The 26,607-nt window shown below is 45.7% G+C and overlaps 1 protein-coding gene across 2 annotated transcripts in view; it reads right to left on the bottom strand.

The window, feature by feature from the left end:
• CFAP57 (cilia and flagella associated protein 57) overlaps window positions 1-26,607 on the bottom strand; it is a 59,373-nt gene that overhangs the window by 25,194 nt on the left and 7,572 nt on the right. For both annotated transcript variants that reach the window (XM_033115324.1, XM_033115325.1), the window contains 11 exons: window positions 23,210-23,362; window positions 20,039-20,178; window positions 19,108-19,273; window positions 18,256-18,369; window positions 15,706-15,918; window positions 14,067-14,240; window positions 10,112-10,273; window positions 6,140-6,295; window positions 4,668-4,761; window positions 3,844-4,034; window positions 272-445 (listed from right to left, as the gene is read on the bottom strand). In XM_033115324.1, coding sequence (XP_032971215.1) covers window positions 272-445; window positions 3,844-4,034; window positions 4,668-4,761; window positions 6,140-6,295; window positions 10,112-10,273; window positions 14,067-14,240; window positions 15,706-15,918; window positions 18,256-18,369; window positions 19,108-19,273; window positions 20,039-20,178; window positions 23,210-23,362 — 1,737 coding nt within the window. The remainder of the gene's footprint in view (window positions 1-271; window positions 446-3,843; window positions 4,035-4,667; window positions 4,762-6,139; window positions 6,296-10,111; window positions 10,274-14,066; window positions 14,241-15,705; window positions 15,919-18,255; window positions 18,370-19,107; window positions 19,274-20,038; window positions 20,179-23,209; window positions 23,363-26,607) is intronic.

The raw sequence follows: 26,607 nt of genomic DNA, 5'->3' as shown, positions 1-26,607 counted from the left end.
CACTATCCCTGGAAAGAAGAGGGGAAGCTCTGACGGTTACCCCTTCATAGGATGCGGTAAGGATCTGTCTGTCTGACGGTGCAGAAAGAACCCTCACCCCAGTCGGTGCTCCTTTCCTAACCTGCTTGCTGGAGACGAGGACCTTCGGGCACGACTCTGCCAGGTCACCTGGGCAGAGTCCCGGTCAGCCGCCTGTCCACCCGCCCCACGCTTTCTCTGCAATGCTGCCCTGGCCTGCCCCCAGCCTCTCAGGAAATGGCCCGACCGGTACCTTCTTCCTCATGATGCCGGTTTCTCCTTTGAGCCGCAGGTTTGACTCCTTTTCGTCCCGAAGCTTTTTCTCATACTTGGTTTTGATATCTTGGATTTCTCGGTCTTCATCTTCTTCAATCTGTTTCTTGGTTTCCTCAAACTCGCGCAGCTGCTGCCTGACATCTTCCTGTGCCTGGCGCAGAGAAGGAGGGAACGTGTGCTGGGGGAGCAGGGGCGCATGACGCGTTTGTGCTAAGAGGGCCCGGGACAAGATGAGCATATGGGAACTGTCATGGGGAATGAGACAGTGTATTACGGAAATGGAAACCAAGGCCATGGGTCCCTTGACTTTTCCACTTTCTTCCTGTCTGTCCTTCTGCCTTCCCTTCTTTTCCTACCAGGTTACGCCTCAGCCTCCATCATTTCAACCACTATCTTATCTTGTTCCACCTCTGGTTCTTCACATTTGACACCCAGGTTTCCTCTACTTTTCCTTCACTGAATGTGTGACAGTTGTAACTTTATATTTATTTGTGAAATTAGTTGATTGTCCGTCCCATAAGATGTAAGTTCCTGGAGGGCAGAACGCCTAATTATCATGCCCACCACTGAGTTCCCCGTGTACAACACACCAGCAGGGACGATAAATATCTGAATGAATGAGCAAATCTTTAATTCTGCCCCCCAGCTTCTTAATCCAATCAGTCCTGCCCTTTCATCTCCCACATAGTTATTGAGTCCCTCCACCTCCCTTTATGTCTCTACCACTGCCTAAGCCACTGTCATCTCCTGCCTGGACTGCAGTCTCAGCCTCCTAACCAATCTCCTGTCTCCAGTCATGCGTCCGTCCAGTCTGTTCCCACTCTCTAGTCAAGGGGGATCTTCTAAATCATACACCTGATCATGCCACCCCCCGCTTGAAAGTCTTCCATGGCTCACCCTATCCTCAGGATAGAGTCCAGACTCTTGAGCTGGGTCTATAAGGCTCTGTGTGAGTTAGCACCAGCCTAGCTCTCTAGCCTCAGCCATCATTCCCACCCCACGCTCTTGCCAGAGTAAACTAAGTTCAGTTCTCCAAATGTGCATGTTCCTCAACGGCTGGGCTGGGCACATGCTGTGCCTCTGTTTTCAGCCCTCTTCCTGCTGCTCTCTCCTATTCTTCCTTCAGCTGTTGGCTCAGCTACCATTTCCGGTGAGAAGCCTGCCATTCCCCATCACTTTATGTTATAATTGCCCGACAGTGGTGGCACTAGAATGGTAGCTCCTCGATGGCAGGACCACATCTTTCTGCTGACCACGGTGAACACCCACCACAGATAGTATCTGGTACATAATTGGTGCTGAATGAGTAAAAGCCTAGAGAGCCCAGATGCTGGAAAAACTGCCTGGTGGAGATTGCAAGCGACTAGGACATGACTCCTCTTTGCTACTGCCACCAAGTGGTGGAAATTTTAGACTCTATCAGAATCAGTTGCTTTCCTACACATGTACCAGCCCTGGACTGTGTGTTTTGGGGATTAAGAGAGACAAGATGATTTTAAACCAGGGCTCAATGGCCTCCTGAGAAAGGCTTCTCTCTTCACCCATCACATGTCACCAGACCCCTGCTAGACAGAAGCCTGGCAAGCTTGGCTCTGTCTGCAGCCTGGAGTCACACACAAGCTCCTGCTCTTGATTTGGTGGATGTTGCTAAAGAGTAGACGCAGCCCAGCCAAATTAGTAAGATGGCATGCCAGGTGGCAGCAGCCTAGGAAAGTTCTGAGTTGAAACTTTATTGACTCAAAAGAAGAAATGCAGTGTGATCACTGTGGGAGGTCCTGCGAGGGAGGCCAGCCTCTTGCCCCTCTGGGAGGAGTCAATGTCCCTAAAAGCGGAGCTCAGTGAACACAGGGTATCACCTTGTGAGCCATGTGTGAGCAAGGGGCCTGGGGCCCTGAGAACACACACAAGAGGGCTACTTAGCCCTGTGTGAGGGGAGAGGGTTTAGGGAAAAATTCCTCAAGGAGCTGGCTCTTGTCCTGAGTCTGTAGGGGTGAGCACAAGTGGCCAGGAGAAGAAGGGAAAGGAGCCCTGGGAAGAGAAATCACCCTGAGCAGAGGCTAGAAGCCGTGTGGGAAACTCCCAGATGCTCTGTATTGTTGGATGGGAGGGAGCTGGACGGGACAGCAGGAAATGGGGTTGGGGAGGTGGGCAGAGGAGTCCTAGCAGCTTGTGCAGGTTGTATGTTAAGGAGCAGTCACAGAACTGAACCAGGTGGCGCTTGGGTGTGGGTGGAATTCCCTCAGTGCCGGCTTCCAGCCCTGTCAGCGCTCAGCCCGTTCTGAGGCGCCTGCCTCAGGAAGCCTCCACCCCTACTTCTCACCACGTTGATCCCCCACTGCCCGGCCACATTCTCAGTTCACCCAAGATTTCCGGATGCTGACTCAGTCTTCCTTGCCATAACTGGGGGTGGTTATAGAGGTTCCTGTAATGTCTCCTTTACTGACCCCTCTCTGGCCTGGACCCAGTGGTTGGTCATTGGCCGACCTTTATTTTCTGTGGCGTCACTCAATAAACCCCATCTACAAATGAGGGCTGCCGTGTCTTCCTCACTCACACACCTACTCACTGTGCCATGCTATGGAGAAGCACACAGCCTGCTGGATTAATGCCGCCAGAATTCATGTCTCAAACCTGAGCTGGGCTCTCAGCCACACACCTGCCAGTCCTCTGCTCGGTCACTGTTTCTCATTCCCTTCAAAAATTCCTCCACACCTCCATGCCTCTCCTGCGCCGTCACTACCAGCACACCGTCTGCCCGAATGTCAGGCTGAACAGGAGGCCGTCTGGCCTCTCAATTCTCTCTTCGTCTTGGGAAACGAGGTATTTCGGAAACAACTTGCTTGAACATTCTATCGCATTGCCCTGCCTGGGTGCCCTTCCCCCCTGGATTTCCCGTCTCCCGTTCATTCTGACTTGTATTCCTCCTGGATCGAATGAGCTCCAGCCAGCCTTGCCTGACCACCCAGGCCAGGGCGGCACCCTTTGTCTGCATCCCCCAGTATCCTTTACTGCTCTATGTGACTGCCTCTCTCCCCGGACTGAGAACCAGGCCCTGTGTTTTAGCTCTCTCGGTCACCCAGCACTCAGGCTGGCAAACCTGACGTCGTAAGACACGATCTGTGTTGGTGAAATCAGTGAAGGAATGACTTCACCTTGTAAGACAGAAAAAGTTACTAAGGGGTTTCTGGCAACCACCTTCCCTATTGTTCAGGGCCCTTGTTCCTCTCCAGCTTCTACAGGCTTCTTTTAGAAAGGTCTCCCCAGTTCTTAAGGCTTGAAGATAGAGTTAAGATAGAACGGGGGTGAACTGAACTTAGTCTATCCAAGGAATTTCAGTCTCAAATCTGAGCACCTCCTACCTCAGTGAGTCCCCTGGTCTACAGGAAAACAAATGTATACATTCAGGACCGGATGACACACATACTGAAAGGAAGTTGGGGAAGGAAAAGGAAGTCAAGTGAGGCTTCCCACAGCTCTTCGGGCTGTGCCCAGGTCAGGCCTGCAGGACGGTACCATGGAAGGGGGCACAGGTCAGCTCCATGTGAGTACCTCTTCCAGAAGGGTGGTTTTCTCCTGTAGTTTAGCCTCATAAAACTCGGTCAGCTCCTCTAGGGCCTGGCTCTTGGTCTCATCATTATCCCGAAGCTGCTTTTCATACTCCTCCTGCATCCTCTGGGACTTGAGTTGCAATTCCTGGTACTTCTCATATTCTAGAAGCAACTTTTGGTTGTTGCAACATTCTGGAGAAGCAAGGAAGGTATTTAAGGTGGGACAGTAGCACCAACCTCAGGGACACCTAAGAGCCTTGGGTGTTTTCCCACCCCCTTCCAGCACTAGCTGGAACATCTGCCTCCAAAGCCAAGATCCAAACGCTGGCCCATCTTCCTCACCTGCCCCTAACTCCATCATCTCATCAGGCAGCCAAACTCCCTCCCCTTTGCTGTCTAGGTAGAAAGGTTTCCAGGAAAGTACAGACGGAGTGTTTGGGGGTTCAGGGCCAAGAAGAATGTCCTGAGTGTGCAAATTAGGCGGTCGTACCCTCATTTTACAGAAGAGTAAACTGAGGCCTGGGGAGGTTAAGTGACTTCCTAGGGCTCCCAGCAGGTATGTGGTGAGTCTGGGACCCGAGGCAGTCTCTCAGGCTCTATCTAAAGTTGCACTTTTCTGGACCTCCTATTGCTTGTGTTTAATCTATGTTTAATGAATGAGTAAATACACAGGAGTAAAAATCACGGTGACTTCCAGGGGACACGTGTAGCCTGTTTATAGACAAAGCTGCATCAGCAGGGACTTCTGCGGGGTGTGGGGGACTTTCAGACTTCTGCCCTTAACCAACCACTCTCTGCCCACGTGGCCTCTACTTGTGGACTCACCCAAGTCCTGCAGTTCCCGGGTTTGCTTTTCTAGGAGATCATCCATGCATTCACGATGAAATATATCCTGCTTTTCTTTTTCTGTTTTTAAAATCTAAAACACAAGGTCAAATGTTCTCATTTCTACACATCTGCTGAAGGCACTACTGGGGCAAGAACACATTTTACAAGTGACATCTGCCTTTACTCACAAACATTTTGTACCAAGCACTGTTCTGTGAACAACAACCAAGCTATCCCTTTATTTACATTATGTTCTGCTCTGAAAGTGCTATACTTTCACTATTCATATCCTTCTATTAAGTGGGTCTTGTCAATGATGAATTCAGTTTTGGACATGGAGCAAATGCATTTTCGGTGTCAAAAGTAAGGATTCAGTGGAATCCTGTTGTCAGCACATTGCTGTCACCTAATACTTGGGTATGTTGGGTATGTTAATGTGTCAGCTTCTCTGAAAGTGTTTTCTTTAATGGAGTGGGAAAGCTCCTTGCAGTCAGGGGAGGTGCCATTTCTGGGACCTCACTTTATGCTTAGCTTACAGAATGCACCAAATCAAAGTTTGTTGACTAAGTGAATGAAATAATAAAATTAACAGTCATGGTTTTGTTTTGTTTTGTTTTTTTCCAGCCAAACTATGACCCATGGAGATAACATAAAAGGACACATATCCCTTGAGCAATAAATAGGGGGTTTTGGATGATGGGCCAGGCAGATTTGTGAGGAATAAAGAAATTATACTGGGAGAGTGCTGGACCACCTCAGGAAGACCACATACAGGAAGACCATTTTGATTAATTTTATTTAACCTACTGACAATCCAGAGATCAACAGTCTAGCTCTTTTCTTTCTATACTTAGTTTTTCTTGTGAACTTTTCATTTTGTTTTTAAGTAAGTTTTTGTTGACCATAAAGGTAATATATTCTCATTGTAGAGAATTTGGAAATTACAGAAAAGTATAAAGAACAAAATTTAAATTATCCACAAATTTAAATTATCCAGAGATAATCACAGTTAGCTACCATGTTTCCCTGAAAATAAGACTTAGCTGGATAATCAGCTCTAATGCGTCTTTTGGAGCAAAAATTAATATAAGACCTGGTATTATATTATACTATATTATGTTATATTATATTAGACCCGGTCTTATTTTACTATAAGACTGGGTCTTATATTAATTTTTGCTCTAAAAATCACATTAGAGCTGATTGTCCGACTAGGTCTTATTTTCAGGGAAACATGGTATTTTCTTAAAAACCATTCTATGCGTATTTATTTAACTATTATAATACTATTCAGTTTTATAGTCTGCTTTTTTTCACTTAGTACTTGTTTTAATCATTTCTGATGTTATCAACTATGCTTTAAAATCATACATTATCACATATCTTACTATATGAGCATATGACAGTCACATCTTGAGTAAATAGGCAATTTTTTATTATTTGGTGTTGGTTTAGTCGCCCATACAGACCTGGTTTTTTGTTTTCAAGGACTCCATTTCCTGGATGAACTTGTCTGTTAGGTCCTTCATCTTCTCAGAATAGTTCATATCCTTTAACCGCAGTTGATACTCATTCTCCATTTTTAACTCTTCCACACGAGTCTTCAGCTCCAACATGACCTGAGCCTTTGAGAGGACACAGAATCAAGGACATTCACAGTGTGATGCATTCGACCATTTATACCTGTGGCCTCGAGCTCTCTTGAGACCCGCAGCTCTGTTTAGCCTCCAACTCATATGTCTCAACTAGAACTTACCATCTTTCCCCCACAAAACACAAACTAAAAACTAGAAGACATATATGAGCTTCTTCCTCTACCCCTACAAAATATATTCGGTAAGCCCTACTGTGTGCTGGGCATTATGTTAATAACGCTCCCATTTCCTTCACACATGCGTAAATGTCACCTGCTCAGTGAGGTCTTCCTGGGTCACACTATTTAATCCTGCTACCCTCTCCTTCCCAATCCCAGCCCTCAGGACCCCTCCTCCCCAACTCCCTACTCTTCCCTACTTTTTATTACTTCCTTAGGTCTTGGCACTTTCTAATATATACTTTATTATTTTGTTTTCTGTCTTTTGTCTTCTTCTACTAGAATTTAAGCGCCAAGAAGGCTGAGATCTTTGTTGGGTTTGTATGCTGATATATCCCAAGTACCTAGAACAGTGCCCAACACATAGCACACACTTGAAAACTGTTTGTTGAACCATGATTCCCGCCCCCATGGAATTTACAGAGGCAGCCAAACAAATGTAGCATTATGAATTGATACACGCCCACCGCGGGGCGGTTCCCAGGACTGTCCATTTGTCCCTCTGGGCCATCTGTCCACTGTTAATTAGTTTAGATCCTAACTCTTCCCGCCTTGCTGGTTCCTAGGTCTAGTGTCTTCTTCCTCCGATCCATTGTATTCACCATTGCCACAGTTTTCTAAAAATACTGCAAGACACACACCCCTCATTTTTCTTTTTTTTTTTTTTTAAAGTTCATGTTGATGACAGAGCAGGTGAGAACACAGGTGTTTTCTTCTTGCTCACCTATGAACACACTGTGCATCCTCATTTTGTCTTTTCTGGTCTGTCTCCGCTATAGCCCATGGACAACTAGAGAACAATAAGGTGTTATGTTTGTTTCTGCATTCCTGGCCAGCAGGCTAGCATGAACCTGGCACACAGGAAATACCGAAGTGAGACAGGAACACAAGTTGCATATGCAAAGGCAAGAAGGTAAGAGCGAGGATACCAGGTCTGGGCACTGCGTGTGCTTTGTTGCAGGTGGGGGAAGCAGAGGGTGAGGGAAGAGACTGAGACTAGGTCAGGCCATTAGAGTCCCTGTTGGCCATGCTAAGGAGTTTGCGTTTTATCCTGGAGGGCCTCCGAAGGTCCTCAGTTAACCTGATTAAGCTGACTTTGGCTTTAGAAAAACCTCTCTGATGGTAGCACGGAGCTCGGGCTGGATTAGAAGAGGACTGACGGCAGGGGGACTACAGTCCAGGTGTGGGATGGGAAGGGCTTGACCGGAGGTGGGGTAGAGGGAGCAGAGAGGAATGGAAAGATTCAAGACAGATTATACAGAACATGGTGCCTGACTGGGTGTGGGGTGAAGGTGAGAGAAATGGGGTGAAGACTGTTTCTCCCGCTAGATGGTTCCCTGTGGGTGCACTTGGCTTGCCCTGCTTCCCTGCTTTAACCCGGGAGACTGGCACAGGCACAGCAGCAATGTCAGTACTAAGTAAAAATTTATCAAATGAAACTATGACCCCAACTAGTGGAATACATTCATGGGTGGGATGATCTGGTGTTTGACATGTTATGTTGAAGTACTTGTTCATCGTCCTTCCTCAGTCCCTTCTCCTCACTGCCGCAGAGGAGACTCTCTAAGATGTGGATCTATCGAGTCATTCCCTAAGTTAGGTCTCTCAGTGGGTTCTTAGGAACAATTTCCAAAGTCTAAAACATGGTTTAAAAGGCCCCGCACGATCTCTCTCCAGCTTCATTTCCAACTCCTCTCTCCACACAACCTCCCTTTTCCAGCCTTACCTAGCCAGGAGCATGCCTCTCTTATTCCTCAGTGTGGAACATCCTTTCCCATTTGTTTTGGAAGGTTCCATCCAAGGCTCACTCCCTCTGGCACCACCTGACCTGGGTCAGAGTCCTTTCCCCTGTGCCCCCACGACATGGTTCCTTCATAACACCCATCACACACTTAATTCCCGTTTTCATTTCACCTATACTTCCTCCCAAGCTATAAGCTATGGGCCCTCTATGTCTTTCATTTCTGTGATCCCAGACCTTAGTACAGTGTCTGGTACATAGCAGACCCCTCTGTAAATACTAGTTAGACAAATGAATAAATGAATGACCGAATGAGTGGGTAAATCATCGCCTAAGAGACAGTTACATAGAACATCATAGACTATAAAGAAAAAAAGAGAGCTGGGAATTCTGGGGAACGTGACTTTTAAAAGACAGGTGGAAGAAGAGCCAGGCCCGAACAGTCAGAGAGGCTCACAGGGAATAAATAATAAGAGTGAGGTAGTGTGACACCCAGAAAGATAGGAGTTTTAGGAGTGAGCAGTACACACACTAGTCATTTCCACCTTGGCAGCAGTTCTGGCAGGCCTGGCTCGGGGCTGGGGTCAGGCCAGACCCCTCAGGCCTTTGGTGCAGCCTGGTGTCTCCTATCTGGTCTTTTCCTCTACCCTCTGGGAGGAAGAGAGAAGAAAAAAGGAAGAAGAGACATAGTCACCTGTCTGCAGTAGGTCAGACCCCAACTCTCAAAGGCTCTCCCTCCCCATTTTCTTCTACTTTGCCTTTCCTGCAGGAAGTTCTAGGAAGCTGTAGGAGGGATCTTGGGAAATGCCAGGGACCCATCATCCTGCTTTGGGGACATTCTGGCACTGATGTTCTGATGGTTTTACTTGTCTCTATCCCTCACTTGACTGTGAGTTTCCTTGATCACAGGAGCCATGACTGTCTTTTCACACAGGCATCCCTAGTGCCTAGCAAAAAGTAGGTGTTCAATAAATGCACTTTGGATCCTGGATGAACAGCAACGAGTGCATAGCTTTGTCATCCTCTGTTTGCCTCGTGAGTCTACCATCCATTCGTCTTCTCCCTTAAGGAGTGGGGCACACAGCTATGCACTCAGAGCTGTCTCATGGAATGTCTGCATGGAACGTTTACTGCATAAATAGGACAGAAGGCCCTTTGGGAGAGTGGTTAAGAGAGTGGGCTCTGGATTAAATCTAGATCAGAACTCTGGTCCTGCTGCTTACTAGCTCAGTGACTTTGAACATGTCACTCAACTTCTCTAAAACCATGTCTTAGAGAAGACACGGGGAGAATAATAGTAACTTCTTCATAGAGATGTTGTGAGATTTAAATGAGAAAGTACTTATAATCAGCACAGTGCCTGGTTTGTGGCAAACTTAAAAATTGTTGGTTATTATTACTTTTATTGTTTTATTATTGAGGAATGGGCTTCAGAAATGCTTTATAAATACCTCTTCTTTGTTTAAAGAAGGCTCCATATACTAGCAATTATTAAGTTTTACAGCTACAACTGGGATATTTAGTTTGTCAGTTAATTAGTTCATTTTGTAAATATTTATCAATTGTCTTCCATGTGCTATAAATTGTTGGTCATACAAGAGAATTGTACGTCATGGTTCCCGCCTTCAAAGAGTAGGAAGAAGAAAGCTAGTTCATGGGCTAAAAGTAGAGCACAGCTTAAGATGATGACGTGGCAGGCAGGGTGCGGTGGAAACAGATCAAGTGGCAAGGAAGAGGGGGGCATGGCGGTGTGGGCAGAGAATGTGCAGGAGAGAGCTGGGCACTGGGTGCAGCCAGTCTGTAGCGGGCCTCGAATGCGGGCCCAGGAGTGTGGGTGTAGTCTAGTAAGAAATTTCTATGTCCCTCTTCATTAGATCCGATTCTTACCTTCTCTTCCAAGTCTATTTTCGTAACAAGCACCTCTTCGGCAAAGCCCACTTCTCTCTCTCGCTTAATTCCCCGACCTTCCTTATCATAGACCTTCCAGGTGTACAGGCAGCCATCCTGGGCGACTGTCAGCAAGTGCTGGTCATCAAAGGTGAGCAACATCTGAGGAGAAAAAGATCATGGACAGGAGGCTTTCTGAGGCCCTGGGTGACCAGGATTGAGCTCACTATTGTACAAGCCTCACGGGGAGGAAGACTTGGTCATGGGTAAGAATGAGACAGGAGCCCTCACGGGCCTTACGTAATGAATAAAAACAGCGAGACTATGGTATCTCAAGAGTAAATTATCACCTAGACTATACAAAGGACTCTCAGAACTCCATTCCCAACTCGGATGCCTTTTATAGCTTTCTCTTGCCTGATTGCTCTGGTGAGGACTTCCAACACTGTGTTGAAAAGCAGAGGTGATAGGGGACAGCCCTGTCATGTTCCTGAACGTAGAGCAAAGGGCTTAGTTTTTCACCGTTAACAATGATATTAGCTGAGGGTTTGTCACATATGGCCTTTATTATGTTAAGGTATTTTCCTTCTCTATCCATTCTATTAAGTGTTTTAACCATACATGGATGTTGTATCTTGTCAAGCGCTTTTTCAGCACTCTCACAACTCAAGAGTAAAATACTCAAACAGTCCAACTGGAAGGTAGGCAAAAGATATGAAGATATTTCACAGAAGACAAGATACAGATGGCAAATAAAGACATGAAAAGATGTTCAACATTATTAGCTGTTAGGGAACTGCAAATTAAGACCATGCATTCACCTCCCAGCTGCTGAGTGTTGGTTGATCACAGCTCTCCATCCTCCACAGGCGTTCCCTGGACTGAAAGGAGTCCACAGGATAGCCCCTGCCCCTCCCCAAGGGTACAAAAGGTCTTCCCTGGGGGTAATAAGATGAGCACACATTTGTAAACTGTCCTCACTACACATCTATTAGAACAGCTAAAATAAAAATAGTGACAATACCAAACGTTGGCTGTGATGTGGAGAAACTGGTTCTCTCATGCATTGCTGGTGGGAATGGAAAATAACTTGGCAGTTTCTTAAAAAATGAAACAAACACACACTCACCATGATCCAGCAATTGTACTCCGGGGCATTTATCCCAGAGAAATGCAAACTTAGGTCCACACAAAAGCCTGCACATGATTGTTCATAGCAGCTTTACACTTGTAATAGCCAACAACTGGGAGAAAATAAAAATATCCTAAACAAACTATGGTATATCCTTACCGTAGAACGTGACTCGGCAGTTCAAAGAAATAAACTATTGATACACCAAATAATTTGGCTGGATCTCAAGGGCATTATGCTGAGTGAAAAAAGCCACTCTCAAAAGGTCACATACTGCATGATTCCATTTATATAAAATTCCCAAGATGATAAGATTTTAGAAATGGAAAAGAAACGAGTGATTGCCAAGGACTAGGGGTGGGGGTGGTACGGGGGGTGGGTATGACTATGAAAGGGCAGCGTGAGGGAGTTCTTTGTCAGAACGGCAGAGTTCTGTATCTTGATTGCTGTGGTGGTTACACAAATCTATGCACGTGATGAAGTGCCAGACGTAGAACCACACACACATATTGTACCAATGTCAATTTTCTGGTTTGATATCGTACCATAGTTACCGTAGATGTAATTATTGGGGGAGGGTACATAGGACCTCAATGCTGTCTTTAAAATTTCTTGTGTATCTATGATTATTTGAAAATAAAAGGTGAAAACAAAAGAATCAACTATGAAAAATGTCTTTTTACTCACAGCAGTATTTGTCAAGAGTCCTAAAAATGGCAATGCTCTTTCCCTCAGGAATTCTATCTCCATCTAGGAATTTAGCCTTAGGAAGAAATCAGAGATTCCCATGGAAATCTGTAGACTAGGACATGTATTAGCGTTCATAAGATAATTTAAATGACCAGTTATATGAGAAGAGTTAAACACGTTACAGTCCATCACAGGATATGGTATTTGTGTAGCTACTAAAATCATGCTTTTGAGGAGCATTTAATTACATGGCAAAATGTTTACAATAGCATTAAGTAAAAACAAACAAACCAGGCTACAAAAGAGTGTACATACAGAATAATCTCGAACACACACAGCATATATATATGTATGTATATACAGAGGGAGCCAAAAAAATGTATACACATGTTAAGATAATATCTCTTAACATGTGTATACATTTTTTTGGCACCCTGGTATATGTATATATATACATACATATGTATGTATATGTGTGTGTGTGTGCGCGTATATACATATATATATACACACACACACATATATATAAAATGCACCAAAATATTATTGTTATGAGGACTTTTATTTCTAAAATAAACATGCATTGCTTTTATGATCAGAAAAATAAACACCTTATCCACAAAACTTAGTAGATCTGAAGGGAAGGGTGGGGGATATTTTGTAGTAATTTACTTTGGACCCAAAACCCAGGCTCAGTACAGGCATGTTCCAGTTTATAATGAAAAACCCTTTCTCAATAAAGATAGCGTCTACAGGTAAGCCAATATAGAGTTTGAGACATAATTAAAAACCTCAAGAGTTGGTATTGTTCAATCTAGAATAAGGGAGGAAGGGAGAGGAGGTACACATTTTTCCACTGTCTGTTTGTTGTCACACAGCAGCCTACTCGATTGCCGCCCCCCCCCCCCATGTCTTTCTTTGTGGAAAGAAAAGTCTGTGAGACTGTGCATTTCTAGGACAGTATATTTCTCTCTATTTAGTCTCCAAAAGAGGGTTTGCAGCCAGTGACGAGTAAGATTCCCCACGGGGGGAACAACTCAAGCCAGGCGGAACCCCTTGGAGACCCCCAATGAGCTGCCTTAGAAAGATTTGGGAAGGGGCCTTGTCTCCCCTTCCCCCTGCCTGGGAAAAGCCGCTGCGGATTCTGGCTTACCCCTCTCACCTAATTGTGAGAAGAGTCTTTAGAGCGATAAGATTAAGCTCTCTCTGCTCAGCGCTGTGAAACAATTTCGACATGTGATATATGTCCCTCAAGGGAGTCACATATCTCACCTCAAGGACTTTCTGCTTCGGCTGTTTAAAGATCAACATAATTGGTTTGGGTTGTTTCTAAAACGTGATAAATGAGTCTTACAGACCGTGCCAGAAAAACACTGCTACCCTCTCGTGTACTTACCAGTAAAAACCTCCAGTTGGCTCACATCTGGGCTCCAGTCTTTCATGACTGTGAGACCCCTGGCCTTCTGAGATTTAAACTGCATTAAGTCTCTGTTTGTTTCTTTCTTAAAACTTAACCCAAAGCCGCCCCTTCTCGCACCCTCACTGCCCGTGTTGCGCTGGACGCGACATCTGTTCTTCAGGATTCCATGTGAACATAGACAGTACGTTTTTAGAAAGGAGAATGAAGGGACAATTTACAAATGTGTGCTCATCTTATTACCCCCGGGAAGATCTTTTGTGCCCTCGGGAAGGGGCAGGGGCTCATCTCTTGGGCTACGACTCCTTTCAGTCCAGGGGACTTCTGTAGGAGACGGAGAGCTGTGAGCAGCCAACACTCAGCAGCTGGCAGATGAATGAGTGCATTGGCCTGGGAGAGAAGATCTGGGTGAGGAGCCTATAGCATTTCTCAAATGGCCCGTTATTACCCATAATATTATGGTGAACAACCTTGTACATAAATATTTAGGTGTATCTCTGACTATTTCCTAGGATGAATTCCTGGGAAGAGTTTAAGCAAAGAATATTAATAGCCAATAAATGTTTACTGAATGGACAGCTGTATGAACAAATAAGGAGAGAGAAAAGACGTTGAGAAGTTGATAGGATGAAGAAGGTATGTGGAGGGCAGGATCAAACAGATCTATCGAGAGCTAGTTCTGGGACGGAGCCCCTGACGAGAGGGACCCCTCTCACCTTGGTGATAGGACCAGCATGAGCCTGGTACTCATTGAATTCTTTCTGCAAAGGCAGAGGGTACTTCATCGCACGAATGGTCCCCAACGAGGTGCCCACAAACATCATACGCCCAGCATGTGAGATGACGACGGCTGTGTAGACAGCGTCAAATGCTGACATCTCTCGAAGGACCTGGAACACAAGACAGCTCCGTTCAGTTGGAGGGGCTGAGCTGTGTTCTCAGTGTCCCTAAGTCATTCTCTTCCTCTCCTCAAACAGCAATATTAGAGCAAGTTCTGTATTTTAAAAGATGTGTTTCCTGTTGCTTATAGCCTTTGGCATAGTTCCTACATAGCACAAAAAAGGCAAAGCTAAATATTTCTTGGCGGTTTGATGGATGAATAAACAGTTGTTCATCTATAGGAGTTAATAACACTAATAAAAGGAAACCTTCAAAAAGCTCCTACTAGGTGCAAAGCACCATTCTATGGCTTTCGCGTGTTGTATCTCATTTAATTCTCACAAAAACCCTTTGAGGGAGCTACTTTTATCCCTATTTTAAAGATGATGAAACAGTCACAGAGATGGTAGGTAACTTGCCTCAACTCCCCCACCTTGTAAGTGGCGGTCAGGCTCTGGAGGATCTGCTCTTGGCTGTTACAGAAACATGCATCTCAAACTCAGGATGGGATGTGGACCATGAACATATTCAGCAAACATTAATTACTACCCATTACATAAACAAAACTATCCTTTCAGGGTACTCATTCATTCCTTCATGCATTAATTCTCTCGTCCACTCATCCATCCACCCAGGCATCTGCCTACACACCAAACATCAACTGAATGTTTGCAGGGGGCCATGCAGTGTGTGTCAGCTAGAAGGGACATCAAGAGGAGAGCACCATGGGCTTGCCCTAAAGGAGTTTGGTTCTGGTGCAGCACTGTGCAAACCACCACAAAATTAGGACGACGCTACTTGGGGGCACAATGGAGAGACACCCTACTCTAAGCTGTGTTCCCGTCAGGGGGACACATGCCTCAGGTTTGCTGCTGTGGTATCGCCGCACTTCCCCAGGGACCAGCAACAGGAGACTGACAAGCACCAAAGAAAAGCGAGAGAAGCCAACGATCAGCTGCTGCTGGGCTGCTGGAGAAGGACACAGCCACGTGTGTAAGAAGTGTCCTTACTGAGCTCTTCTGTCTTCCCACAACTATTTGGAGCCAAATGTCGTAATTCTGCAATTTCAGAGTTTGGGGATTTCAAATGAATATGGTGGCAAGCCTAGGTGATAGCAGTAACTATAGTTCTGGTTTTAGACCAGGAAAGTAAGTGGAAATCAAGGGTAAAAGTGCCGTTTAGAGATGCTGCTGACCTCCATGCCTGGAGGGTGGAGAGGAATTCTAGACAGCAAGCAAAACGGAAATGGAAAAGGGCTCTACAATTAAAACCAGTCAGGCAAGGTGCTGGGCAGGAAATTCCAGAAGCAATAATAACCGAGCTAACCGGAAAGGAATGGGGAGCCAGGTGTTATCCCATGAAGAAGGGACACTGTTGTCACAGGCCCTCTACCCACCACACTCTCTGCTGTAAACACGGGGGCTGTCTTCTGCAGATCGTTGCAGCAACCCAGAGGCAGGGCGGGGGCGGACTCACTGAAGAATCTGCAATCTCCTTGAGAGTACAGTCAGATCCAACAGCAAAGATAATTTTGGAATCAGGGGAGATGGTAACACAGTTGTAGCTGCAGGATTTGAGCACACATTCCGTCTCTCTCTTTCCCGAGGACAGATTCCATTCATATACAGCACCATCTGTGCCACAGGAAACCAGTTTGCTGTCATCTGCATTCCACGCAATGGAACGAATCTAGAGGGGAGAAGACAATTCCAGTGAAGAGCACGCATATGTATGTGTGTACACACACACACATCCCTCACATGGCAAAGGAGAATGAACTCCTCACGTGTTTCACTAGACTGTCTTTTCCTGGCACGTAGCCTTTAGTAAGCACAAAATATAGCTTCTTGAGAATGTGGGTCCGAAAGATGGGTCTCCCTCTCCCCACCAGCTCTCAGTCTTTGGCTATGGTTTCATCCTGGGAAGGGCAGACTGCTATTGTTTTTTTATCCCTACTCAGCTCTATTCCAGGCAGGCACGGCCAAGAGGACCTGGTCTCCTTTCCCCCAGCCAGTTCCCACTCGTTGGTGGCAGCTCTACTCCAAGTGCAGGAGTCCGAGAACATGGTGCCCTGACTGTTCTTGCCCCAGCTTCTCTTCGAGTGGAGGTTCCTTGCCATGAGGGGACAGCTGAAAAGACCAGGGGCTTCTACCCCTCCTCCGTCTGCAAGTGTTACTCATAGAGTTGGGGTGTTACTCCTGGAAAAGAAGGTCCCTCCTCCAGCTCTAGCGCAGAGGAGCAGGGGTTCTGCCCAGGGGAAAGTCAGGCCATAAAACAAGAGCTCTACACTGGGCTTGACGGGACTGACTTATTTGGAACAGGGCTTGAGGTGCTTTCATCTGTGTCTCCACAGTCACCTGAAGACCAAGCCCACTGCTGAAGCTGAGGAAGCTCAGCATCACTCAACAATGCTTGTGGTTGCGTAACACTTCCTCTCATGCCCTGTTCTTTGTGAAAGTCAATGGTAATTTCTCGTCCTTACAGGACCTCTCTCTGATATTTAATGCCACTGACCACTTTATCCTTTTGGAAACTAGTTCCCTGGCCTCTCTGACTCATGTCCCTGATTCTTTTTGTATCTTCATTTGCAGTCTTTCTTCTCCTTTAAATGTCGGTCACCTGAGATACTTCTCAGATTAGGCCACTGATGATCTAATCTATGTCCCTGATTTCCTCTACCACCTAATCCCTTGGATGTTAATTTTCGGTCTTGACTTCTTTCCCAATCTCCACACTCACATATCACACTTCCCGGACACATCAAACATAACATGTCCAAATGGAACTTAGTGTCTTCCTTCTCTTTGTCCCTGCTACAAAAGCCGTGATGTAGTCCCTAACTCATCTTTCATCCTCACTTCCTAGCTGGTCTCCATCACTCCAACTTCCATTTCCTTTAAGTCATTGTCAATACTTTTTGGAAAATTGCCTGTCTGATCCCATTACTTCCTTTCTTAAATCCTCCATTGTTTCTGGTCACCTACAGACTGACGTCCAATTCCTTGGCCTGGCATACACATTCTATGGCTCAGCCAACCTCTCCAGCTCTTTCTCCTCCCACCCTTCAAATGTGCCCAATGTTCCAGTTATATAATCCACAACCTACCATCCTATTTTATACCCCTTTTCAGTCATCTGTAACGTGTCCTTCTACCCAGAATGCCTTTCTTTTTCAATTGTTTTTTTCTCTTCAAATTCATCTGCTGACTTTTTATTCCTTTCGATCTCTGGCCCCTCCCTTTTCTTCATGCCCTGTATCCACTCTACCATTAGGAACTATTAGTTTTACTTCCTAAGTATCTTTTGAATCCATCCACTTCTTCCTATCTATACCACCTCCATCCTGGTCCAAAATACTATTTTCTATCATGTAGATGTCCACAGTAGTCTTACCATTTCTATCTACCCTCATCCCTTTCAATACAGTCTTCATTCTGCAGCCAAAGTAATCTTTTTTAAATGCAAACCTGGTCATACCATTCCCGGCCCTGAAAGTCTTCAATGATTTTGAGGAACAAAAAGGATAAAGTACAAAATCCTTAAAAGTCCTACAACGTTCCATGCACTCGAACCCCTGCTAACCCCTTCAATCTCAGCTCATCCCAAGTTTCATCCTGATCCCTATGTTCCAGCCCCACAGACACTTTAGTTCCTCTGACACCCCATACAATCTCCCACCAAAGACAGGGTCTTTGGATCCCTGTCGGCAATGATTATCCCCAAGAGCTCTGTCTGGCTAACTCCTACCCATTCCTTTAGGACCAAGCCTTTGTGACCACCCCAATCTCCTTCATCACGCCAATTCCTTCATTATTTCCTCTCTTAGCATCTCAAGTTTGTCTTTCATTGAATGTATTGCAATCAGGAATTACACTGGTGCATTCGTTTTACTGTTTCTTTCCCCAAGTAGACAGTGATCTCTCAGAGGAAAGGAATCGCTTCTCTTTTGTTCACTTGTGTCCCATTGGCTGGCATAATGCGTGGCTCTGTGTCCCTTGCTCCCCCGGACACTGTTCACTCACTTACCTTCCCTGTGTGTCCTTTCAGGTTTGAGATGTTCTCTAGGCTTGTGGTGGTAAAAATGTGAATCACATTTCCATTGACTGCAGCAAACAGGTGACCTCCGTTGCTAAAAGCACACTACAAGAAAATACAGCCAGGGAGTACGAATGAAAGAAAGGGGAGGTCTCATTGAAGGCTATAGTTAAGAGCCCCTTTTTTCAAAGAGTTCAGGCTGACACGAGGTGTGGAGGTGGGAATCAGGGGAAGGTACCCATAGATTGAGAATTGGCTGACATTTTCAGACTCTTTCACTATTCCTGTCGCTCACACTGGCCAGGTTGATAGCATTGCCATGTGTGCTTAAGCTTGAAGCTGCTTGGATTATAGAGTAGAACACTCATTTGTCTGTAGAAGAAGTTTCCGAGTGGGGAAGCGATTCCTGGAATCATTGTCTCGTTTCTGCCAGTCATCTTGGGGAAAACTGACGGGCTGCTTATTGTCTCTCCCGGTTGCTTATTTTCCTGGCTCCTCCTAGTCTCCAACGTTGCCTTCCCAGTTGTGACTCTGATTCTAAGGTAACTTTTCAATACTTTTGTATCACTCCACAATCACACAGAGGACTTATCACAGGTGGGGCCTCACAAGGCCTTCAGCTCAGTGAAATATTTTGGTGAGAATAAGAAAAAGGTGATAGAGCCATACACTCAATAAGTTTGGTGAAAGAATTGATTTTTTTTCCTTTTTCTTTTCTTAAAAAACAAGAACACTAAAGTTCTCTGAGACACATTTTGGTCCCACCTCCCCATAGTGTGTTAGTTCTTGATGTTTCAACCCTGGCTTTCCAAGAAACTGGACTTTATCTTCAGCAGTTCTTACCTCTCTGCATCCTCTGACAGAGTATTCTTTGAAAGGACGTATGTCATCAATGAGCAGATTCATAAGGCGTAGTTTGTCAGCAAACCCAACCACAATGAAGTGTCCAGATGGATGGAGGCCAATTGCATACGCTTCTTCTTGGTATTCCTTATATAGTTCCAGAGCACTGTGAAAAAGATCAATTATTGAATTATAAGTCTGGCCTGCTAAACCCCTCAAGCCCTCCACCGTATGTGGTACGTATTTTTATCATAGCATTTGAGATACTTCATTGCTTGCAATGATTGCTTCCTCTCTTTTCTAGATTTTGGTTATTTGAGGATAGTGTCCAGCAATGAGTATAGCAAGTAGGGAGAATGATCAGGGGTTGTCTCTTGATGTTGAATGCACAGCTCCACTTAGCTCCCCAAATCAGAAGGACTGCACTTTTTTTTTTCCAGCAGCCCCAGCAGAACAAAGAGATTACAGGGTGGGGGCCAATCTAGATTGGAGATTTTCAGGGTAGCTATGCCAGGAAGATAAACTCACTAGGGAATTGAGGGGGGTTGGGGCAGTGATGAGGAGAAAGAGGTGGAATAAATGGTCTGGCAAGCTCCATGAGGCCCAAAACAGATAGAGTGTGAGGGGATAGGAAAGCTGGAAGGACGTAGGAGGTCATGGAAGAAGGGGAGATTCTGGAGTGTTAGCTCTATGTCCCTAGAGTCTAGCATAGTGTCTGGCACATAGTAAGCATTTAATAAAGCACAAAGTAATTTTTAGCCCATGCAAAAGTGAAAAGAGAAGGTAGGATGACTGACTTGATTAAAAAAATTTTTTTCCAACTAAAAGCTTCTAAGTAATTAAAATTTAAAACTCTCTTAAAATAATTCACATCAAAAATTTAACAACCAAACTCCTACCTATTACGGTATCTAAGCCTTTCATTCCTTACTTTGATTCGTAATTCCAAATGCGAATGGATCGATCCAGAGAACAGGTGGCAATGAAGGGTTTGCGGATGCAAGTAGCTAGACCAGTGATGGATGCTGAGTGTAATGGGTACATCAGGTATTCAAAGTGGGCAGGCTCCCCCTGGAGAAATCATACAGAATGAGATCCGGCAAAGTAAGCAAAGGCTGGCTACGCAGTTCAGCTCTCATCACCCATGCACATTAATTAGCCTGGGTGCACAAAATCAGGCTATGAACAAATTATTTTAATATTATGCATATTTTTCTATGCCACTATTATTTAAAAACATTATTTCAATGGCAATAAAATATTTTATTCCACAAATATACCAGTGTCATGCAGGGAGTCACGTGGGGTCTCTTCTGGGGTCTCTAGCCCGCTCCCCACATAAGAACGCAGGATATGGTGAGGCCAAGAAGGAACACCCACGGAGCCGTAGATGGGGGAGCCATACCACTATATTCTCACTGACGTCTGGGTTGGAGACACAGGAAGCAAGAGCCACACGCTCTGCAACCTGCTGTCCACTTCTCTCTGCCAACCAACTTCACTTGCTAACTGCAATCCACCCTGCTAACTGCAATCCGCACTTGCTAGCTCAGCCACCATCCTCTTGCTAGCCCCCATTTGCTGCTAGCATAGCCACAGCAGTTATATTAGTGGCCAATGGCTCACTGGTTAAAGCTGATGGCCAACTAGCCACAGCTGATGGCCATCCAATCACAGTTGATGGCCATTTACTACCTGAGCCAGCACCCTTTAGCTTGAGGCTGAGAGCCTGGAAACTGCACTCCTGGCTCTGTTCCCACAACCAGAATTCAAGAGCCTGGAAACTGCACTCCTGGCTCTGTCCCCACAACCAGAATTTAAGTTAGCCATTCCTCTACTGTGGGAACATTTACGTGGTCTCCAATTTTTGTTACTTAGGAATAACTAAATAACTAGACTAAAATCCTTGCAGGTGAGTCCGTGTGCCTCTCTGATTATTTCCTTAGATACTGTAGTTAGGTGCAGACATTAATCTTCCTGATTGCAGTGTAGGTGGCTGACATTCAGCTGTTGATTGTCAAGGCATCCATTTCAAGACACTCATCTTGAATAAACGTATTGCAGTTGTATGGCACAGCTACTAACAAAACAACCAGATATGGAATTAGGACCCGCGAAGGTCCCTCTTCCCAAAAACACTGGATAACCTAGATAACTGATGGCTTGAGTGAGCCTGCTTCTCCCTTCCTGTGCCCTAATTCCCGCTCTTATGCTGTAAATCAGCCAACAAAGAGTGAACCCATGAAACCCTAATAAAGGGTCACCCTTGGACCCTAATAAAGGCAAAGCCCTAGGTCCATGTTCTCTCTACCTGTGACCTCACTGTGTGGCCCCTGGGCATGCATACCAGGTACCCTCCAGGACCTGTGAATAATAAATCTTGTTCCTCAAAGTTCCCTGATGGTTTTTGCTAAAGTGCATCCTGCAATTATATTAAGAAGCACAAAGGCCAGTCCATCCACAACCCTGGCCTTTGTGGGGGAAATGTACAGTGACTTAGGCTTTCCTAGCTGATGGCATCACTGTCAACTGGCTGGGGCTGATACGTACAACAGATGTATTTCTAGAAGTGGAATACAGGGGAAAATGGAAAGAATGATTTTAAGGATCTTGATAAGTACTGCCAAATTTCTCCCCAGGGAGACTATATTACTCTACCACCAGCAGCCAACGACTTGGGTGAAGCTTTTAAATTAAAATGTATCCTATTACACTGGTTGTATAGGTTCCAGCGATCTGTCACCAGAGACATTAGGCCTGGGACACATGAATGAGGAGTGGTGATTGAGAAATTGTATGTGGTGCACATATTCTGGGTCGGCACACTAAGTCAAGACAAAAGCCAGATGGGAATTCCCCCCATTTTTGGCCCTCCCCCACTTAGAAACTTATCTGCATCACTCTATCCTCCTCTACTATCTCAGAAAAAGGTGCTGTACTGGGGTGGGGGGCAGGCACAGATTATTTCTGGTATTCTCCATCTGTTACCCCTTCTTTTTCCAATATCTTCACCCTCCCTGCCTCTGTTAGCACATTCCTATTAGCTGCTTTTTTATTTTCTTTCCTGAAGGATGAGCAAGAACCAACGTGGGGAAGAGGGGAAGGAAGAATGTCTCAGGCAGAGGGACCACGGTATGCAGTAGCCTTTTGACAAAAGGAAACATGCAGATTCGTGGTGGTTGGAAAGGCCAGTCCTATTAGAGGGACTGATGGGATGAGGCTGGGGAGGGAACCAGGGCCAGACCATGCTCAGCCCTGGGCCCCTGATCTGGCTCTTCTCAGAGCACGGGGAGGCCACTGAAGGATAGCTGCTGTGATGGTGGTGGTGGCGGAGGATGTTTATCTTGCAACGACCAGATCTGGAATGTATCTCAGGGACAGGAGGGCAGAGTGTATGTGGAGACAGGCAGGAGACGGTTACAGCCGAGGAGAGAGAGTGGAAATGCTCCCCTCCACAGAAGACCCAAATCCTCTGGTCAAGTTCTCTCCTCCTCTTGCAGCCTTCCTTCTCAGAGGCCCTGCACACCTGGATGGAGAGAGGCTCTGTGCAATGAGCTCACCCCTTTAGACAGAGAAGGCAAACTGAAGATCCAGCCCTCACATTAGTCCTTTTTGAGTCCATGTGAATCAGTTCTCCCCAGGTGAAAGGATAAAAATATAGTTTCTAAATCTGCACGTTAAAAACAGCCCTGGATTCACGGTGACTCCACGGTGACTGAAAGGCCCCACCTGAGAATATTAGCCAGGCAGCATAATCTCCTTTACTCACCTCTTAACTCCAGTTAAGAGGCCACTTCTTGTGGAAACAACCTGTGTCCATTGATGGATGAATGAATAAAGAAGATGTGAGATACACACACACACACACACACACACACACACACACACACTGGCCTATAACCTTTTAAGATAAAAACCTCTTTTATCTTAATTGAAAACAAGCAATTCTCTCTTCTGCTTTGTCTCTGCACCTCATTCTATGAGGCCAGTATTACCCTGATACCAAAAACAGACAAAAGCATCAGGAAAAGAACTACAGACCAATTCTGTTACGAATACAGATGAAAAAAACCTGGAAGGAAGTATTGCTGGGGAGACCCACCTTGCTGATCTCCATCAGGGACATGGTGATGCTGTAGAGCTGGTTCTTACTGGTGGTGGCGATCAGGGTTTCCTCGGAGGGGCTGAAGCACATGCAGACGATGTCCTGCTTGTCACACTGACTCGGGTTATTGCTCTGTGGGTCCACGGGAATCTGCCCAAGATGTAAGACCGCTATCAGTGATGTCCCACATTGGCAGTGGGTCCTTGGGCTTTCAGAGTTCTCTCAGATACTTTGAGCTTACAGACTCCCAGACTAGCATGTTTCCAGGATCTGCCGCAGATGTGGAAAAGGGAGGGCTTGAGTTGCCCATGTTTCTGTGGGTTTTGTATTCACCTGTAAGCGAGTAGTGACTGAATAATAAGACAGCGGCATTCGTGAAAATGATCAATCTATGGATCTCAATTTGAGATCTCCTCTGAAAACAATCGTTAGTCTAAATCCCACTGTCGCCCACCTGTCAGAAGCGCAGTGTGGACACCCGCCTGCACCAAGTACACCAGTGTGCACTTCAGGGCAGGAGAGGGGAAGGTGACAGCCCTTCTTCTACGTGGGGTGGATGACAGGGCAGAGAGAATAGAAGGGGTCACATAGCTCTTGCCAGCAGTCTCTGAGAGGGCCTGGAGTTCCCAAGTAGACATTATAAAATTAGATTTCCTTTTCCCTGTTACTGCTTTTCTTCTATTAATAATCAAACTTTCTGAAAGGTTCTCCTGCACATACCATCTTACTTTCTTATCACCCAGTTATTCGTTCCCTATAATTTGATAAATTTTCCTTCCACTCAATCATTTACTGTAACTGTCCTCATGCACATTAGACATTTCCTTATCACCAAAGTTAGGTGGCCCTGCTCTGCCCTCAGCTTCTTGACTTTTCTAGAGCCTATAGCAGTGCTGGTGGCACCCACCTCCCTGGGGTCCAGGACACTGAGCTCTTGTGTTTCCCGTCCTCTCCCCGGAATTCTATCTTCTTACATACCCCCTCGCCCTTCTTCATGTAGTCACCTCCCCCTGCTCCACCAGGACAGCGAGGGCTCTGGGAAGCCGTCCCTGACCTGCCCTGGGCTGGGTGGGCCCTAAGAGTCCCTCAGTGCACCCATAGCACCCCATAGTTCCTTCTGCTGTCATATGTGTCACGCTGTATAAAGCAGACTGGGAGCTCATGTGCTTGGAACAGTGCCTGCATGTAGCAGATGCTCAGTGAATAAGTCGGTGTTGCCTTGCTGCCCTCGTCCAGAGACAGTGGGGTCCTTGAGGGAAGCAGCCATGTCTGACGCATCTCTCAGGCACTGAGCCTGGGGCCGGCCCACGGTAGGTGTGTAACAAGCACTTGTTGAATGAATGACTGAATGAGCACTACTTCTCAGTGTCTGTCCTCTGCTGGGTTCGCATCCTGTCTCAGTCTCTAAATTTGGAAATGCTCAGTTTTGTCTTCTGTACGTTTTTTTTCTCTTTATTTTATCTCTCAGTGATTTTACCTATCATGAGGGTTTCAATGAAAACAAAAGTAGTGAAAGTAATTACAATGACAAATACCTAAAATAGTAAAAATAAAGCATCAGCTATGTGCCGGACATAAGCCAAGCACTGTGTGTGTGTGTGTGTGTGTGTACATATTGATCTCACTCCCAAACTCTAAACCACATCTCCAACTGCTTCACTTTATCCCGGTGGTCAGGTCCACTTCCTCAGAGAGGCCTCTCGCTTCCTGCCCTTTTCCTGGCTCTATATTCCTCACAGCCTTGATCCCTATCTGACAATCTGTTCCTATAAGTCTGTTTGCTTGTTGGCTGAGCTCTAAGTACAGACAGGCTCTTAGTGTGTTTGCTTCCCTATTGTGTCGCCCCAGCCCCTAGCACAGAGCCTGGTACATAGTAAACACTCAATAAGTATTTGCTAAATGAATAAACAAATAGGAGAATTGCTTTATAGGTAAACTCGTAACGCTTCTCCATGGTCCCCACCCACCTTGCTCTTACCCCTAATTTTCCTTCTCTGGCATCTTTTTCAGGTATCCAGTCTCGAAGCCAAGGCATCCCTTCTGGCAATTCCTTATCCCTGACCTCCCACATCTACTCCTACAGACTTGACCTTCACAAAGCCTCTTTCCCTTCCCACTTCCCCCGCTACTCACTGCCATGACCCTCGACCTCATTACGTGGCTTCAGGAACAAAAACAGCCTCTTAACCGATTCCTAACCAGAGTCGTGTAACTACTATCATTTATTGAGCACCAAGCACTGTGTCCAGTGATTTACACAGATATTGTCTCATCCTTTGGATAACCACAAGGGATGGGCTATTTTCTTAATGAAGACACACAGGTTTTGCTCGATTCAGCCACTCAATCTAAGTCACTCAGCCAATAAGCAGCAGAGTCCAGTCTAACTCATCCAGTGTGTTTTGAACCACTTCACATCCAATGAATTATCCCATTATCAAAGGCAGAGTATTGTTCTTAAGTATACGCTTCCCCACTCAGAAACACATTGCCTGCTGTAGGGACCTGGCCTATAGGCAGAGACGCAAGCAGGCAGTCAAGGTCTCCTGGCTCCACGGGAACGCTGTTTATCTGAGAGCCAGTTCTGTACGCTGGACAGCAGTCAAGGTCTCCCAGTTTCTTGGGATGCTGTGTGCAAGGCCTGCCAGATGATTTCTCCCATGGAATGCTCTTTGTTTTCCGTATCTACATAAGCTTGCTTCTTCTCTGCCTGGGTGTGGATCCCTACCTCACCAGCAGGCTGCCACCGGAGACTCTCCCCAATCAGGAAGTCTCAATAAACCTATGTCTCGCACTCAGCCACCTGTCGTGTTCTTTGGGCTTGCAACTTCTCAGACACAAATCTTGGAACAACTTGGACTCAGTCCTAAGACCTGCTGAATTACAAACACACTCCTCAGGTTGGCATTTGATATCTTTCACCAGCCTTAGCTCCCATCTTTTTCCTTCAAGTGACTAGTCCCTTTCCACTGAAGAACAGAATGTCTCCCAAATACAATACCTGCTCCTGGTGCCTTTACTTAATTTGTGCCTTCCATCCGGAATTCCTAATTTGTCTCTTCCTGTCAAATGTCTTCATCCTCTAAGGCCTTCCCTCAAAGATTACCATTAAAATCCAGAAGCCTTCCTGGTTCTTCCCAACCAGATATGGTCTCTCTCCATAACAGTGTGTATTTGTTTTTTCCATTTACTGAATGCTTGCTATGGGCTGGGCAGAACGCTGGACATTAAATATCAGTTTGTATCATAACAATACAATTTGCATGGGAACACTAAGCTTCAAAGAGAAAAACAGAATTTGCCAAAGTTCTCTCCCAGAATTCAAATCCAGATCCCCTTAATTCTAAATTGAGATCTCCCAATTCTGTTCAACCCATCCTAAAACTTCCCTCAGG

The sequence above is a fragment of the Rhinolophus ferrumequinum genome, chromosome 9 (assembly GCF_004115265.2).
Source record: "Rhinolophus ferrumequinum isolate MPI-CBG mRhiFer1 chromosome 9, mRhiFer1_v1.p, whole genome shotgun sequence".
Taxonomy (NCBI): Eukaryota; Metazoa; Chordata; class Mammalia; order Chiroptera; family Rhinolophidae; genus Rhinolophus; species Rhinolophus ferrumequinum.
This window is presented reverse-complemented; position numbering and strand designations above follow the sequence as displayed.